General features: G+C 40.6%; 1 protein-coding gene across 9 annotated transcripts in view; it reads left to right on the plus strand.

Moving 5' to 3' along the window:
* Positions 1-16217, plus strand: part of CNOT4 (CCR4-NOT transcription complex subunit 4) — a 58709-nt gene that overhangs the window by 24628 nt on the left and 17864 nt on the right. For 3 of the 9 annotated variants that reach the window (XM_075210413.1, XM_075210412.1, XM_075210416.1), the window contains 7 exons: positions 357-443; positions 1292-1393; positions 2734-2859; positions 6629-6762; positions 11709-11864; positions 12346-12411; positions 15095-15152. In XM_075210413.1, the coding sequence (XP_075066514.1) occupies positions 357-443; positions 1292-1393; positions 2734-2859; positions 6629-6762; positions 11709-11864; positions 12346-12411; positions 15095-15152 (729 nt within the window). The remainder of the gene's footprint in view (positions 1-356; positions 444-1291; positions 1394-2733; positions 2860-6628; positions 6763-11708; positions 11865-12345; positions 12412-15094; positions 15153-16217) is intronic. The other 6 variants (XM_075210417.1, XM_075210419.1, XM_075210418.1 and 3 more) reach the window with 4 other exon arrangements.

Genomic DNA, 16217 nt, shown 5'->3' on the forward strand with positions numbered 1-16217 from the left:
GTGAGGGTGTGGTTACATGTATCCACTGCTCAGTGAACACTTGTAATCTGCACCAGGATCATCTGCCTTTAGAGATCATTAATTACTACAGTGGTCGCAGGTAAAACGCGTCGTCTGATGACGCACCAAAAGTTGTTTGCCATGTGAGATTAAGCTAAATGCTAACAATCTTCTACATAGCTGCCGAAATATTAAATCCCTTTAAAAAAAATAAAAAACAGCCAAAAACTAAATGTTATGTTTTACCTGTCAAAAGTATTGGAAAATATAATTGCACTTTTAATTTGTGTTCCTTCTTCTTCCTTTTCTTTCTATTGTTTTTTAAATTTATTATTATTATTTCTTTGCAACCACAGGTTTTAAAACGACCAGAATATTTTGGGAAATTTGGTAAAATACACAAAGTTGTTATCAACAACAGCACATCCTATGCAGGCTCACAGGTCAGTAACTGCAAGATTTTAATGGGGTAATTTCCTAAAATTCCTAGTTAAACTACTATCAGGGCGAAGGCATTGTTTTTGTGGTTGTGATATGAGTTGACTGATATGTCTGACGCTTAGATCTGCAAATAGGTCCTTGCAGTTGACAGAAGGTTTCTGCAAGTAGAATGCAGATATATTAAAGGCCGAGTCTTTAAAACACTGAAATGACTACTGTCATGATTATAGCCTAATCAGCTTAATTATGAAAATGTTACCATGATCTGTCCAAATATCGGCATTTGCTTGGTCAGAATAGTTTCCAGCAAATTACTGTGTAATGCTATAACTCTGTTCCATAAGGGCTTAAGGTATATTTTTTTAAGAACCTAGAACTGTTCTTGGACAAGAGGACAATCTGCTGTAAAACAGATTAGCAAACACCACAACTCTTTCAGTGATGTCATCAAGGGGAATGTTTAAAAAGTAATAGAATGATTTGGATCGGTATCAGTGTTTGGGGGCCAGTCTGTTACTCAGAAATGGTCCACTTTGTAACCTTCCTCCAGCAGACAGATTATGTTAGCGTTTATGATTGTAGTTTTTCCATTTTCTGTGTTTTTATTGAATGAAACTGTTTTGCATTTATATTTCTATATGTTCGCTTGTGATCATTATTTTTGTTCAGTAAGCATTGTGACTGTCATATTAAATCTCATGGACTAATGTTCTGTCTGACTTCTGAGAGAATTCATGTGCCAGATATGCTTGGCTTTTATAACACTACATGCAATGTCGGAAGGGTAACTGTACAAATTTTAAAAAAAAATAAAGAAATACAAAACAACTTTTTAATCCATCTGTTTCAGGGTCCAAGTGCTAGTGCATATGTAACATACATACGGTCAGAAGATGCACTTCGAGCTATACAGTGTGTGAACAATGTAGTAGTAGACGGAAGAACACTTAAGGTATGATTGGGCACACGGCACTCTCACAATGAAAGTATGATTGTCCTGCTCTGTAGAACTGGCCAGTCTCTTCCTCTGTAAATGTGCTACGTTTATTCTGTATGATAGTGCCCTTTAGGCTTGTTTTTAAGGCTATGCCTGTGGGTTTTTTCCCCATTAATATTGGGATTTTTCTTATTTTGTCTTGCCCCCCACGTGCATTTTTTGGGGAGATACATGAACATTAGTCTACACCGGGGTCTGATCTTCCTACCAGACTGGTAAAGTTTCCAATTGACCATCATTTTTTAGAAATCTAAATGTTCTGCATAACCCAACCTCCGTTGTCTGGAGGGGTCCACTTCAACACTAAGATGTTGGGACTTCACGGGTGGAGGAGGTCCCATCCTGTGCTGATCCCTGGGCCATCTCCAATGTATTCAGAGCGGTGTCTGGGCTAATTAATAATTCCCACATTCAGCGTTTACAGATTAAGGGCTGACTGTTGTGAACGGCTGTCTTAGCCTCTCAACGCAGGGTTCAGAGAGTAGTTAGTGTGTACTCGCTGTAATACTAATGGCTGTTCTGAGAAGCAGCTACCCTGGGCTAGGGAAGTGTTCAGTGCTGCTTATTGTAATAAAATACAATCGAGTGTAATGCGTTCTGTGGTACACACAAGCTGGGAGTAATGCCAACAGATGATGACTTGTGTGGCAAAGGCTAATGAGTAATCTGTGCCAATTTGCGTAGCTCGGCCTGAACAATCTTTACATGACTCAAGATGTATTTCATTACGGCAAAGCTTTCTCCTAACTTTTGGAAAAGTTTTTTCCAGCCTTATATACATAGGCCCATGAGAATTATTGTCTCCGTTTGTGCCATGCCCCGCTTCACACTTATTTCTTTACCAATACAAGGCCTTGCGTTATGGTTTCTGTCCAAGAACATATTCTTCTCTTATGTCCAATTCTTTTTCCGTGATCTGTCCAATTTGTGATTTTGCAGAGGCAGTTTTCCTTTGTGTATGTATCGGCATGAATAAATCTACAAACCTTGTAGTTTCTTTTCTGCTTGCTTGTGGGTTTTAAATTAAAGCGCCCACGTGGCGAGGCAAGATACGGCAGTGAATCGCTCAACGCTTCAGTAAAAACCAGCCCTCAGCAGTTAGAGACTTGGCAGAACATATAGGGAGATATTCACTTTACATATAGCCTACATGCCTGAGGTTTTGATTGGCCAGTGTTATTTTGTAACGGTCTCAGACAGAGGACCTGCATCTTTGAATTAATCTGGATCCTATAACATTGGTGTTTTATTTATTTTATTTTTTTCCTCTTATTTTTTTCTCTCTATCTCTCAAGGCATCTTTAGGTACTACAAAATACTGCAGTTATTTCTTAAAAAATATGCAGTGTCCAAAGCCAGACTGTATGTATTTACATGAATTGGGGGACGAAGCAGCCAGTTTCACAAAAGAAGAAATGCAGGTAAGCGTGCGCCCATGGGGTGTGAATCGATTTTGCGGAGGCGCCGTGTGTGGCTAATGTCACTTTGGTTTATGAAGCCAAAGACTAGCAGCATTTTGATTTAACGATTTATTTAGCAGAATTATCAAAGTAATCTCACAGGCACTAGTACATAATATACAGTGATTTCATCATGTCCTTACCGAAATTGTCTCCGTTGTGCTATGTGCTCGGGTGTGCTACTGAAAATAGTAGGGTCGTGATTTGATGAGTGTTGATGGATGATGTAAAGTGTTATCTGCTTAAATCCGGGATATTGGCTACAATGTCTTCTCCCTGTTTCTATTGGCTTCTAAATTGTTTTTCTTATCAGTCTTATGTGCAAATATGAATAAAGCAGCTGCTAGACCCATATAAGTTGTAGTGTAGAATTAGTGCCTTCTCCCAGCACAGCGCCCTCTATGCCCCGTAGTTAAGTAGTGTCCCCAAAATAGGATGGACGATAAATGAATGAAAAGTTTTTTTACTCGCCGTAAAACCGATTTCTCTTACTCCATTGGGGGGACGTCAGCCGTCTATGGCCGTCCTAACTGCAGTGCTGGCTGTGACGAACTGCTGCCTGTATGGCAGACTTATATTTTGTGGCCCAACTGCTCGTTTCTAGGGGAAGACTGGCGGCAATGGTGCTGGGCAAGTGAGCCAGACTGCTGCTTACCTTACGCAGGGACCCAGAGTGAGGGAAGCTGACGGGCTATTCACTCCTCTGGGTCTTGGGATTGATTACTATTCTTGATCGGCGCTGATACACCAAACTACACTTAGAATAACTGAATCCACGTGGTTGAAAAAAATGCAAATATTTTATTATACTAAACACACAAATATACAACAGTGTACTATATCATATATCAGTGCACTGATAAAACCATAACCACTCTTGTAAATATCGATAAAACATGCAAAGTTTTATCGGTCTTGGACCTGAATACTTGGAATAAAAAATCTCTCAATAGGCGAATGAATATCGCCAAAGAAAAAAATGGATACAATAAATAAAACCGAACGCATAGGATGAAATTGAGAGATTCCAAGGTATATATATCGAGAGACTTTGTAAGAAGTCCCATTGAACGCGCAATTGGCGTATAAATCCCATATGTGGATAATTGAAATAGAGGTTTTCTTAGACGGTATTAATCCTCCTCATAACATTGGTGCAATATCTTTATATCACGATAATGGATAGAATGTGACTCACTTGTATCACTCCGCGAGAAGTCCAATCTGATTGACAATAGTATCACTTTTGTGGAAAGTCCGATCTAATTAGCAATTGTTACCAATGCAATAAATGTAAAATAAAGTGAGCCGTTACTTTCATGGACCTCAGTCATTGCTATATTGATACACCTCTCGGGGATCCTCCAAGCCGTCTGAGTCTCTATCTCCGGTTTGATTGTGTTAGTGATAAATACCACAGTCCGGGATATGTGTGGGACTCGCTTCAATCCGTGACTTCACGGTCATCCAATATCCAAGTGGAAGGTTATTAGTGCTTGATCATGGCTGACGCGTTTCATCACAAGCGTGATTTCATCAGAGGAAGTAGAAAACTATTGATCCCCGCGCTGCACCTGCAAAAGGAATTAAAAATGAAAACCTAAAACTAACACATGTATGGGCAGGAGCCTATACCAACGTGACCTAACTTCTAGGCACTTAAAGACAGATCTACGCTGGAGAGGAGGGGCATAGTAGGGGCGGAGTGTGAGGAACAAACAATTTGATAAGTACCTAAACTCCTAGTCCCACCTACTGTACCCCAATGTCTCGCAGTGCCCCCCAATGGTAGGAAAGAGAAATACAGGGTGCTTGCCTTTGTGGAAGTTATCACTTTATTATAGAAACTGTTTTATGAAGTATTTGTAGTGTTTGGACACTTTTAAATATCACGTCCATTTCTCAATAACAGGCTTTTCAATGGGAAAAAAAAGTTTTGGAATAAAATTTATAGATATAAATATATTTTATATTTTCACACTTACATCAAATTAAAGTCCTCCCTCTTTCCTTCACGGTTCCTCCAATAACGCTTTTGTACTTGTATGTATGTCTTATGTTCCTGAGTGCAGAGATGACACATTTGCACTTTTTTTTTTCCAGCCAGTAAAATAGAGAATATAGTATTAGAGTGTGAAACACACGTCAATGAGCACAATGACTATTTGTTCTACATGTAATCTTTATGTATAGAAGCTAATAAATGTAATAAGCTTGCAGGCATGTAATACCGCTAATTACTTTTGAAATTACCTGTAATGAGATAATTGCACTGGTAATCATATTGCTTGTTTGTATAATGAAAGTGACATTGGCAAACAGAGGCATTTATTAAATCTTAAGCATCAAGAAGCGTCAAGTAAAAATAAAAAGTATTTTTAATAGTTTGCACCAAGCCCTGTGTGCAGTTAGTGGTCTCCTTATAAAATTAGGCATTTTGATTACTAAGTGACTGCAAAATAAAGAATCTGTCTAGGGAGTGGGTTCAGATGGAGTTTAAGTTCTAGGCCCGAGATGGCTTGTACGGTTTTGACCAATTTCTTTGTCCTCTGTCTGGTTCACTAGTAATGCACTTATAGGGGTAGATGTGTCAAGCTGCGAGTATCTGGTGGGTTTCAAAAATGGAGATGTTTCCTATAGCAACCAATCACATTCTAGCTATCCTTTATTTGGTAGATTCTAGGAAATGACAGCTAGAATCTGATTGGTTGCTATAGGAAACATCGCCACTTTTCAATCCCACCGGATATTCGCAGCTTGACACATCTACCCCTAATGTCTTACTCTATCCAAGCAAATTTTATATTGGGTTTTTGTCAACAGGTTTACTTTGGTAACATTGACGTAAATAAATTTGTTCTGTTTATTAGTGAAGGAGAAACATGCAAACTCTGCTTTAACATTTATTTTATGGTCGCTGGTACGTATTTAAAGTGATCCAAAATTGCTTTAAATGCATGTGTCTTGGTTACCCGTGTATAAGTATACTTAGTATGTGTTTATTACAAGGCTTGGTGAGTTGTATCCTGGTCCACTTACATCTCTGACCTCGTCTCCTTGTTTAGTATTTAGCTTGTTTTATGTATAATGCATAATTCCCCAGTGTATGGTGCTGTGGGATATCGTCACCCCCTACGAACAATAAGCTATAGGCGCATAAATAATGTGATTTATTTTTCAATATTTATTCAAACTATATATGTATATATTTTATTTTTTGCAACCAGGGAAAAGCTTTTAGGCGCCATCAGAGATTCCACTACGTCTTCCCTATTTTCACTAATCTACAGTGCTTAGATACAGCAATAGACTAGCAATTGTTTGTGTTCCGGTGCATTGTGAAAAAGTGTAACTATATTTCCATATTTGTGAGTTATTTTCAGAACTCTGGCAAAAGCGTAGCGTTTAAATGGCACCCGATCACAGTGAAAGTGGCCTTTCTGTGCGCTGACCCAAATATTTGTGACTTACAGGTGCTTTCTGTGAGAGCCAGAAGTGGAAAGATTAGTGTCATTGTGTTCGAGATGCAAACTGTTTTTTAGTGGAGAACCCCATTAATACTTTCCATGAACTAACCTGCTTTTATATAGCATTTCTGTATGACTGTGTTTTGTCATTGTGCAATGAGTATATATTACATTGCGAGATGCTAGATTTTCACCAATGATCCATATCGGAAGTGATGGCCGCCTTTCCCGAGTACTGTAATCACTGTTTCTCTCTCTTACAGGCGGGTAAGCATCAGGAATATGAACAGAAGTTGCTTCAGGAACTCTACAAACTAAACCCCAACTTTTTACAGTTGTCTACGGGTACAGTTGACAAGAACAAAAACAAAGTAACACCCCTGCAGAGGTACGATGTGTAAGTATTGGCACGGTGTGAGCAGTTTCTCACCTGCATGTCTGTCTGCCCATGTGATATTCTTTACACCTGTCAGCTGGGTTGTTTTATGCCTGTGGTTCTCAGTGGGCAACTTCTGTGTCTCACACCCCATGTACAGTGATCCTGAAGGGCTGGCAGTAATGTCTATATGAAGGTCCTAGAGGGGTTATAGTCTTGTGGTCTCTTCATTGGGTAGTGCTTGAGCAAACTGTAATTGCTAAATACACACGGGCTATTGTGGCTTTCATAGCAACAGGATTGGCTACTGATGCCAGTCTAAGGCAATGTATCAGGTTTTACTATGAACAATTGTTGCGCGAGGAGTAGTTGTGAACGTTTGTTGGATAGTGATGGTGAGTTGGTCACTGCAGTGGGTGACATGAGGAAAACACATATAGTGGACAACAGAATGGAAACACCTAAGGGAATTGAAAACAATAGGTGTTTGCCCATACGTTAAACAAATAGCATCCCAGCTTCGTCCAGGACATGTATATACTGGCCCTAGTTTCCTATCATTATGGCGAGCATGGCTGCAAGAGGAGACCTCGATGGCTTTGGAAATAGAGTGATTGCTGGGTCAAGTTTGGCAGGAGCTTTAGCGATGAAGACATCTCGGTGTGTTAATGTTTCTGTCTTGGGCGAGGGCTGCATGGATCTCCGAGGAGATAACCTTATCATCAAACAACGTTTGGAGAAGCGCTTGCTACAGGTTCCTAATCATTCAAAAACAGAGAGCAACTGCAGATCAATTGACTGCACATTTCATGTGGCGAGAGAGAACCAGTGTCATCAAAAATGACCAATGAGAATGTCTCCGAGCAGGATATCATAGTCTTTATCTCGCCTAACAATGCACATTTCCAAGTTGCGGATGCTCGGTCAATGGACTATCGTTCAGTGGAGATATGGTCACCATGTTATTGACAAACAAGTACATGTATAGTGGTAAAGAACTCTCTGAACAACCTTTAACAACAGTGAAATGTTCCCGTGGTTCTGTAATGTAAGGTCTTAGAAGACTATGTCTAATCACTACTTAGTGGTACTGAGGAGACTATCTTCATCTCATGTTATAGAATTTATTTCCTGACTGTAGGGCGTCTCCCAGGATGGCAATGCCCCATCTGCAGAGTACTTCTTCTGGTTGCCCAATGGTTTGACGAGCATGACCCGATGTTATCTATGTGTCCTAGCTTTCTTCTCAGTCACCTGAACCCATTGGAGCAGGAGAGCTTTAACCACCCCCATGAACCAAGTTCAGTTTTCATGGAAGAATCCTGCCTCCACCTACTGCACAGTTCCAGTTTGTAGACTCGCTTTAGGGTTGTATGCCAATTAATAGGTGAACAGAAGGGGCACAATGGATGCATACGACATGGGTTCTTGAGGTTATGAAAGGCTTAGTGTGCCCCTCCCCCCCCCCCCCATTTCCTTAACTATATTGTACTGATAAATACTATTTTATTTTCGAGGTAGTTTATTTAATGTCAACATTTCAGTTTTTTGGGGTTTTTTTTTAAAGCGCAGTACCCAGCTTCTCATTTAAAATGTCACTTACCCGCAGCTTCACCCCCAAGAAAAACCGTTTGTCCCAGGACTCCTCAGCTGCTGTAGAATAGCGCTGTGAGTGGGAGGAATAAGGAGGCGCTGTCTCTGTGCTCGTGGTTTCATATTGTTTCGTTTTTATTCATGTGTGACAAGCGATAGAGAAAAGTGGCTGTAAGCGCATCCTCCGTGGCCCGGTGGAAGTGGTGGATAGTCATAAATATCATTTATTATAATATTTATTCCCAGAGTGGAATGTTACCAGATGGTGAACCAGTGGTACAGATTGCCTGATACGTTCAGATACAAGAGGTTAAACTCTGTGTCAGGGAAGCTGGAGACCTTTAAAAATAAAGTGTGGGACCCACTTTCTCCAGCAGGACACTAGTCAGACTTCCATGTATTAGTCCACTAATGTGTAAAGATAGTGGACGCTGGTAAATACCAGGTTCATGTCTAGTTGAAGTGTAGCTAATTGTTTTCAATATAATTTTTTATTTATTTTTTAAAATTAAAGTGAATATTTTTTCCTGTGGCTATTAGTTTATTTACTTGTCCTCTAATTACTCTCCATGGTCAGCAGGCATATGCAGGCTCTAGGTGAGAGAACCCAACAATTTGTATGGTGATAAGCCACTTACTTAAAAGGACTATGCAGCAATAATTATGTGTACTACCGAGTTACTGAAAGAAACCGCTGCAAAAATGAATGAAGCAGGTCAGCAGAGCGGTAGCCAGGAGAAGAGTTTACAAAGTGTCTGTTCTCTGAGAACTAAGCTAGTTCTGTTACTGGAGAAGTATAATAATGTGATAAATCTGTCATGTGTTTCATCCTGTGCTGATATCTGATCTTGCACTATAGAAGCAGACTTGGGTCCATGCCACGATGTGCATAGATGTTTGTGTGAACCCATTGTGACTTGTTTGCTTTAATCCCACCATGTATAAGACAGACTATTCAGCCTCCCAATTGAAGTAACTTTTTTTTCTGTGTTTTATGAAATACCCCAGTATTAGGAAATTACCATGTTTACTTAGATTTAATATAGAGATATATCTATCTATCTGCCCTCATCCCACTACATAAAGTTGTGGAGGGATCATTTCAACTTTCCTGGGATTGTCATTGAGATTTCTTTAGGGTGTGTCCAATGGGAGCTTAGAGCATTAGTGCTTTCACTCCAGTTGTGACCATTAATGTGAAGGGGACATTCTGGTCCCATGTGACAGATGATCTTTGTCCCCCCTTCAATGTGGGAGCAATTGAGCGCTATGAACATTTAGTGCTTTATCTAACGGAGCAAGTGCGGCATTTACTGCGCCCATCTGATGCCAACTTTATCCGAATTTGTCTTCTGCTCGCCGATTATGTGGAACAGTGCGGCCCAGTTTGAGACGTCCTTGTGACAACTCCCACACAGAATAGTTTGATCACTGTAATTAGATGCTTCTTGCAGGGAGTTTAAAGATGGTCTGTTCCATGGTGGCTTCCTGATATTGAGCACATGTGTATGCGGATTACAATTTCTTTCTGTTCTAGCAACGTTCTGTGTCAGGGCAATTTTATATCTGGTTGTATCACTTTGTATAAGTTGGTTCAGCACAGACATGGAGATGTCTTCTTATCCGTATGTATTGGTGATGTCACTTATCTTCATTCAAGAAGAATAACCAGTGGGGGTCAGGGAAGCCTTGTCCTTTGCTGCAAGTGAGCATTTGTGAGCCTAGCCCATTATAACGTTATAAAGTGCTAGTGTCTGTTAACACGCGGTCAGCCATGTGTGTGTCTTCTGTACAGGAGCAGAAGGCGTCGTGCCAATCCCCTTGCATGACTTGACCAATTTGTATCCTAGTTCAGTGGTTCCCAAACTGTGTGCCTAGGCTCCCTGGGGTGCCTTGGAGATCTCACATGGGTGCATCGGCCAGGGCCAGTGGTAAGCAAGGCGGGGGACTACTTGGTAATTATTTTGGCTTAGGGGTGCCTTGAAAATTTTTTGGAGACCCTAAGGGTGCCTTTAACTGAAAAAGTTTGGAATCCACTGTCCTAGTTCTATTTGGTCTTGAGTCCCTGACCAAGTGGCTGAGGTCCAGCTCTCCATATCTCAAGCTGAGTGAAAGATGATCACACGAACAGGCCAATAACTTTCCTGTTCAGGAAGCATTTTCCGCCAGCCCCAGTAATGGTCCTAGTGATTTTCATTGGATCATTATGTAGCACTGCAGCCATGCATGCTACTATAATGTTGCCCACATGTGAATATCACAGATGAAAATGGGCAAGTCAGAAGTTTGCTTGTAGTTCACTTTCCTGGATTTGTAGCTTATTTTTCCAGTGATTTATAAATAAAGAACTGATTTGCAAAGCAGACAATTCTTTTTACAAGGTGTTTCCAAATCGGTAGTTGGTCATATTGAGCAGTCCCTGCCCACCAGTCTGTATCCAATCCTAGAAACGTCGTCATAAAACCTTATTCTCGTGCTGATGGGTTTACACACTGCTACACGTTGTATAACACTGTTGGAGTCTGTACAGCAATATTCTGCTGTGGAGCTCTGATTCTTTCTGAGAAATTCTGATGTCTTATTAAATCATTTGGGCACAGGGTGCTAGTGTACCTCAGGTAACAAATAGTCTGTTAAAACGGACAGGTTTGTGGTGGATTTTGTGTTTAAAGCTGTCTGACAAGCATCAGATGACCTTTCTGTTTAGTATTTCTCTCCTGCTCATCCGTGTGTCCAGTTGCAAAGTTGGTGAGAACAGCACAATTCGAACCAATCCGATCATTGGACTATTTACAGTATTTCATTTCTGGAGGGAGCCTGCATCTTTTATTTGAGGCAGTGACATGTTCACTCATATTACTTTTGGCAAGGACATGGGCAGTTCATGATGTGAGGAGGGGAATGGAGGCAGCAGGAAGCCACAGACTGAGAGTTATATAGTGGAAGGAGCAGGGTCCCCAGCAGCACAGAGTAGTGACGTGAGACTCCTGGAAGATTGATTGGTGTCAAACGCACCTCTATATGGTATATCCAATTGTTTTCTTGTATTTCATTTTTTTTTTTTTTTGTCAATATAACTATATAAGTGTATCATGTAAACTGAAGTCACGCATCCTGATGTCAGTTCTCTGTTCAGCGCTGTGGAAATAGTGGTGCTATATAAATAAATGATCATGATCCTGCAGTTCCCATGAAACTGGTAATTCTCACATTGACTTTTTTTTTTTTGTTTTGTTCTTAACTTTTACACACACAATTTCCACTGTTACTTTTTCGTGTTTTTGTTTTTGTTTTATTTTAATTTTTTAAGCATTATAGTTAATTTCTTCATCACTTTCCTTTTGTATCTTCTGGGTTTTTGTTTACATTTTTAGACCCAACACTAATAACAAAGACGCCTGGCCATCATTACAGAGTTCAAGCCGATCCGCCAACGGTTTAACACTGGAACACAGAAAGTCGCCTACCATTTTAGCTAATGGCTTAGATGCAGACCAATTGACACCGGTCGCTCCCGACTCAGACTTTGGGTAACTGAGTTGCCTTTCTCTTTTGGTGGTTCACTGTTTTTGTTTTTGGTTTTTTTTATTTTATTTTTTATTTTATTTTTTCATCCCTTTTAAATATATTTACATCTTGTCCTGTTTCATTTTGTGTCATGTGATCACATTCCGTTTCTTCACTCACTGGTTTAGCACATCTTTGCCACAGTGCCTGGTCTCGTAGTGTCATTAGATTCCTGCAAAAGAACCATGAATTTGCGAAGGGTTGGCTCTAGGTCGACATGCTGTAGAAGTTTGCAGTACCGTTAGAATGCAATCCTTTTTTTTTTTTTTTTTCTTTTCACTTTAAGAACAGCAGACAGTAATTTTAAAATCTTTATCGTATTGAACTATAGCTCCCTCATTGCAGTAATTTTGGGTGTAATATACTTTTGCTGAAGGCATGACACCTCATTTCTGTTTCTGGCACCCATGCTGCTAAAAATCACTGTTTCTCACAAATTTTTAGGCTGTTTTGGGATACCGCTGAGCATAATGTTGCCAAATTTGGCAGGGTCCTAGAGGACGATACAAGGTATGTAGATTTGACTTTTTAACTTTTTTTTTCACTTTCTTTTTAGGACTTTTCACCTAATTTTTTTTTGTTCAATAACAATATTCAACTTCAAAGTCTCTGTCTAGAAACATAAACATTAATGGAAACATTTTTCTTCAAAGTGTATTTCTTTTTACTGATACAGTGGCTTGATGCAATATTGGAATGTCTTTAAACTTTCCTTTTTCTTTTCCGTTCTCTGATAAATCTGGACGACTCAAAGGAACCTTTCCTTTATATCATTATCTTCAACAAAGTAAACTAACCTCTGACACTCACTGGTTGATTCTTTACAATCCACATGGAAAAAAGGGGCTTTTTCAATCTTGTAATCTCTTGGGGTGCTACATCTTATTACCTGGAAATTGGGCTCATAGTCTAGGGCTAACGTGTTCCTGATTTCTGTCATTGCACATCTGTCCACTCTAGAGATTTGCTATATTCCTGCTGTAAAACTCATTATTATGTAGTATTGGGTATATCTACTGTAGAATCGGGAGTCCTCATGGGTATTTCTAATAGAAGATCTGACGGGAAGTCCCTGGGCATTATCTATAGTAACGTCTGTTTCTTTTGTCAAGTAATAAACAGTCTCACACAGAACCTTCTGAGATTTTGTGGTTCCTTTTTATTATTTGTGTTTTAGATATTTGATTTGTACAGCTTTGATTTGTTATTACACGTTTGCTGCAAACGATGACAGCCGCTTGTGGGATGAACGAGCATTCACAGGAATGCAGCCAATCTTTTCTCTAGGAACTAGTGACATCATTGAGATCTTAGTACTTCACGTCTTAGTAATGTTCACAGTGAATTGTTGGGGCGCATCCTCTGAGTAATGGGCAGCCAATGAAATATCTGTCTACGCCAGTGGATACCAACCCTTAGCGTCTCCAGAATTTTTTCAAGGCACTCCTAAGTCAAAATTATTATAAAGTAGTCCCCTGCTTTGCTTACCACTGGTCCTGGCCGAGACATCCCTGTGAGATCACTGAGGCACCACAGGGAACGACTGGTCTACGCTATTTTTCATTTGAGTTTTACAGCCAGGACGGATGATCGTTTACAAAACTGTTACCTAAAAAGGATCTCCAGCAGCCAGCTGGCCATTGTTGCGTGTCTTGGCCCACTAGTCGGTGACCACAGTGGATCAGCTCTCTGGTCTATCAGCTCAACTTAGAGCAATGTACCCTAAATATACAATTTTTTTGGGGATACATAGAAACCGTGCCATGTGTAGATGGGGTGTGGTCAATACAGAGCCATCCCTGATCTCAACGCGGCCCCAGGGTCTCCTCTGAGCTGGCTCTGTGGAGACCAAAGCAGGTTGGCTGGGCAGCTAGAGTGGTATCGACAGGCCCTCATCAGATCTTGCTGTGGTCCACTGGGCAGCAAGAGCGGCATCGACAGGCCCTCATCAGATCTTGCTGTGGTCCACTGGGCAGCTAGAGCGGCATCGACAGGCCCTCATCAGATCTTGCTGTGGTCCACTGGGCAGCTAGAGCGGCATCGACAGGCCTTCATCAGATCTCGCTGTAGTCCACTGGGCAGCTAGAGCGGTATCGACAGGCCTTCATCAGATCTCGCTGTAGTCCATAGCGATGTTCTGCCCTGACTAGGAACATACTATTAGTGTTTTATACTTCTCAGACCCTCTCCTCCAGCAGGTCTCATAGTTAGCGCCCGTCATGTCTCGGAAGTGTTCTGTGAATACATTAAACCACATAATAGGCTGACGTGTATCTCATGGCAGTTGTACTTTGATCTATCCTGCTTGTTTATTGGAGGTCTGTAATCAGGAATACAAGTTCTTGTTACCTTGTGGCTTTTCTTCATTAAAGTATGAGACGGGGTGTTATGCACTTGTCGGAGGATTTAGCCGTTATGTTGGTCCAGCATAATATTTCATCTTGTTCCACGTGTGAGCTTGTGTTAATATTCTGTGTTGAGTTCTTTTGGGTTTTAGTATCTTTAAGTGTCATTTATTTATCATTATGTTTATATGAAGATTTATGTCTATTAACCTTTTCTTGACCTGAACTTAACTTTTCTTAACAGGGATTTCAGAGTTTAGATGAGTAAATTTGCTGGGTAGTATATATCCACCTACAAGTGTTTTATATTCTGGCTTCTGAGCCCTTTAGCCGTGTATTAAATAAAGCCCTTTCCTGGTTATAATTGTATCCAATGCAGAGACCACAGAAACTTTGTTATATTCAGGGGCAACAAATATATATCTGATAGTAGAAAGCCGGTGTGTGTGTACACAAGCCAGTGCACTGACCTCATCTAAAGCTGGATAATTGATTTAACGTTTCTAATCTACAATACATGTTTATATCTGTATCTGCTCTACACAATATCTGTCTTGTTTTATGTTGTTGATCAGATTGCTGACAAACGTGTAGAGGATTTGGTATATATATGACCTCATTGTAATACACCTGTTATTAGTCTCTCCTGATATTGCCGTCTGTGAATAGAGATTTTAATTTAGAAACCGGTTTTGCTGTGTATCCTGTCACCTGTTCTCATCCACATGGGATGTGTGTGTGACATTACAGATCAGCAAAATGATGTTTGCCAATCACAGCTGTAGTTATGTTCGTTTTTCTACACATACAATTTAATGTTTTAACTTTTTTTTTTTCTTTCATTTTAGTTCTGTCGACAAATCATCAGAGTCACTCAGTATAGGAAATGGTGACAATTTACAACAGGTGAGTAGACCCATAGTAGGAGGAAGGATACGCCTAGGATAATTCATTCCCGCTACACCAACAACTCCTAGGATATCCCCTCCCCGCTACGTGGATATATCCTGGATATAGGGAAGTCGTAGGATAATTCATTCCCGCTACACCAACAACTCCTAGAATATTCCCTCCCAGCTACATGGATGTATCCTGGATATAGGGAAGTCGTAGGATAATTCATTCCCGCTACACCAATAACTCCTAGGATATCCCCTCCCCGCTACGTGGATATATCCTGGATATAGGGAAGTCGTAGGATAATTCATTCCCGCTACACCAACAACTCCTAGAATATTCCCTCCCAGCTACATGGATGTATCCTGGATATAGGCAAGTCGTAGGATAATTCATTCCCGCTACACCAATAACTCCTAGGATATCCCCTCCCAGCTACATGGATGTATCCTGGATATAGGCAAGTCGTAGGATAATTCATTCCCGCTACACCAATAACTCCTAGAATATCCCCTCCCCGCTACGTGGATATATCCTGGATATAGGGAAGTCGTAGGATAATTCATTCCCGCTACACCAATAACTCCTAGGATATCCCCTCCCAGCTACATGGATGTATCCTGGATATAGGGAAGTCGTAGGATAATTCATTCCCGCTACACCAACAACTCCTAGAATATTCCCTCCCCGCTACGTGTTTATATCCTGGATATAGGGAAGTCGTAGGATAATTCATTCCCGCTACACCAATAACTCCTAAAAAATCCCCTCCCCGCTACATGGATGTATCCTGGATATAGGGAAGTCGTAGGATAATTCATTCCCGCTACACCAATAACTCCTAGGATATCCCCTCCCAGCTACATGGATGTATCCTGGATATAGGCAAGTCGTAGGATAATTCATTCCCGCTACACCAATAACTCCTAGGATATCCCCTCCCAGCTACATGGATGTATCCTGGATATAGGCAAGTCGTAGGATAATTCATTCCCGCTACACCAATAACTCCTAGAATATCCCCTCCCCGCTACGTGGATATATCCTGGATATAGGGAAGTCGTAGGATAATTC

Source organism: Mixophyes fleayi, chromosome 4 (genome assembly GCF_038048845.1).
Source record: "Mixophyes fleayi isolate aMixFle1 chromosome 4, aMixFle1.hap1, whole genome shotgun sequence".
Taxonomy (NCBI): Eukaryota; Metazoa; Chordata; class Amphibia; order Anura; family Limnodynastidae; genus Mixophyes; species Mixophyes fleayi.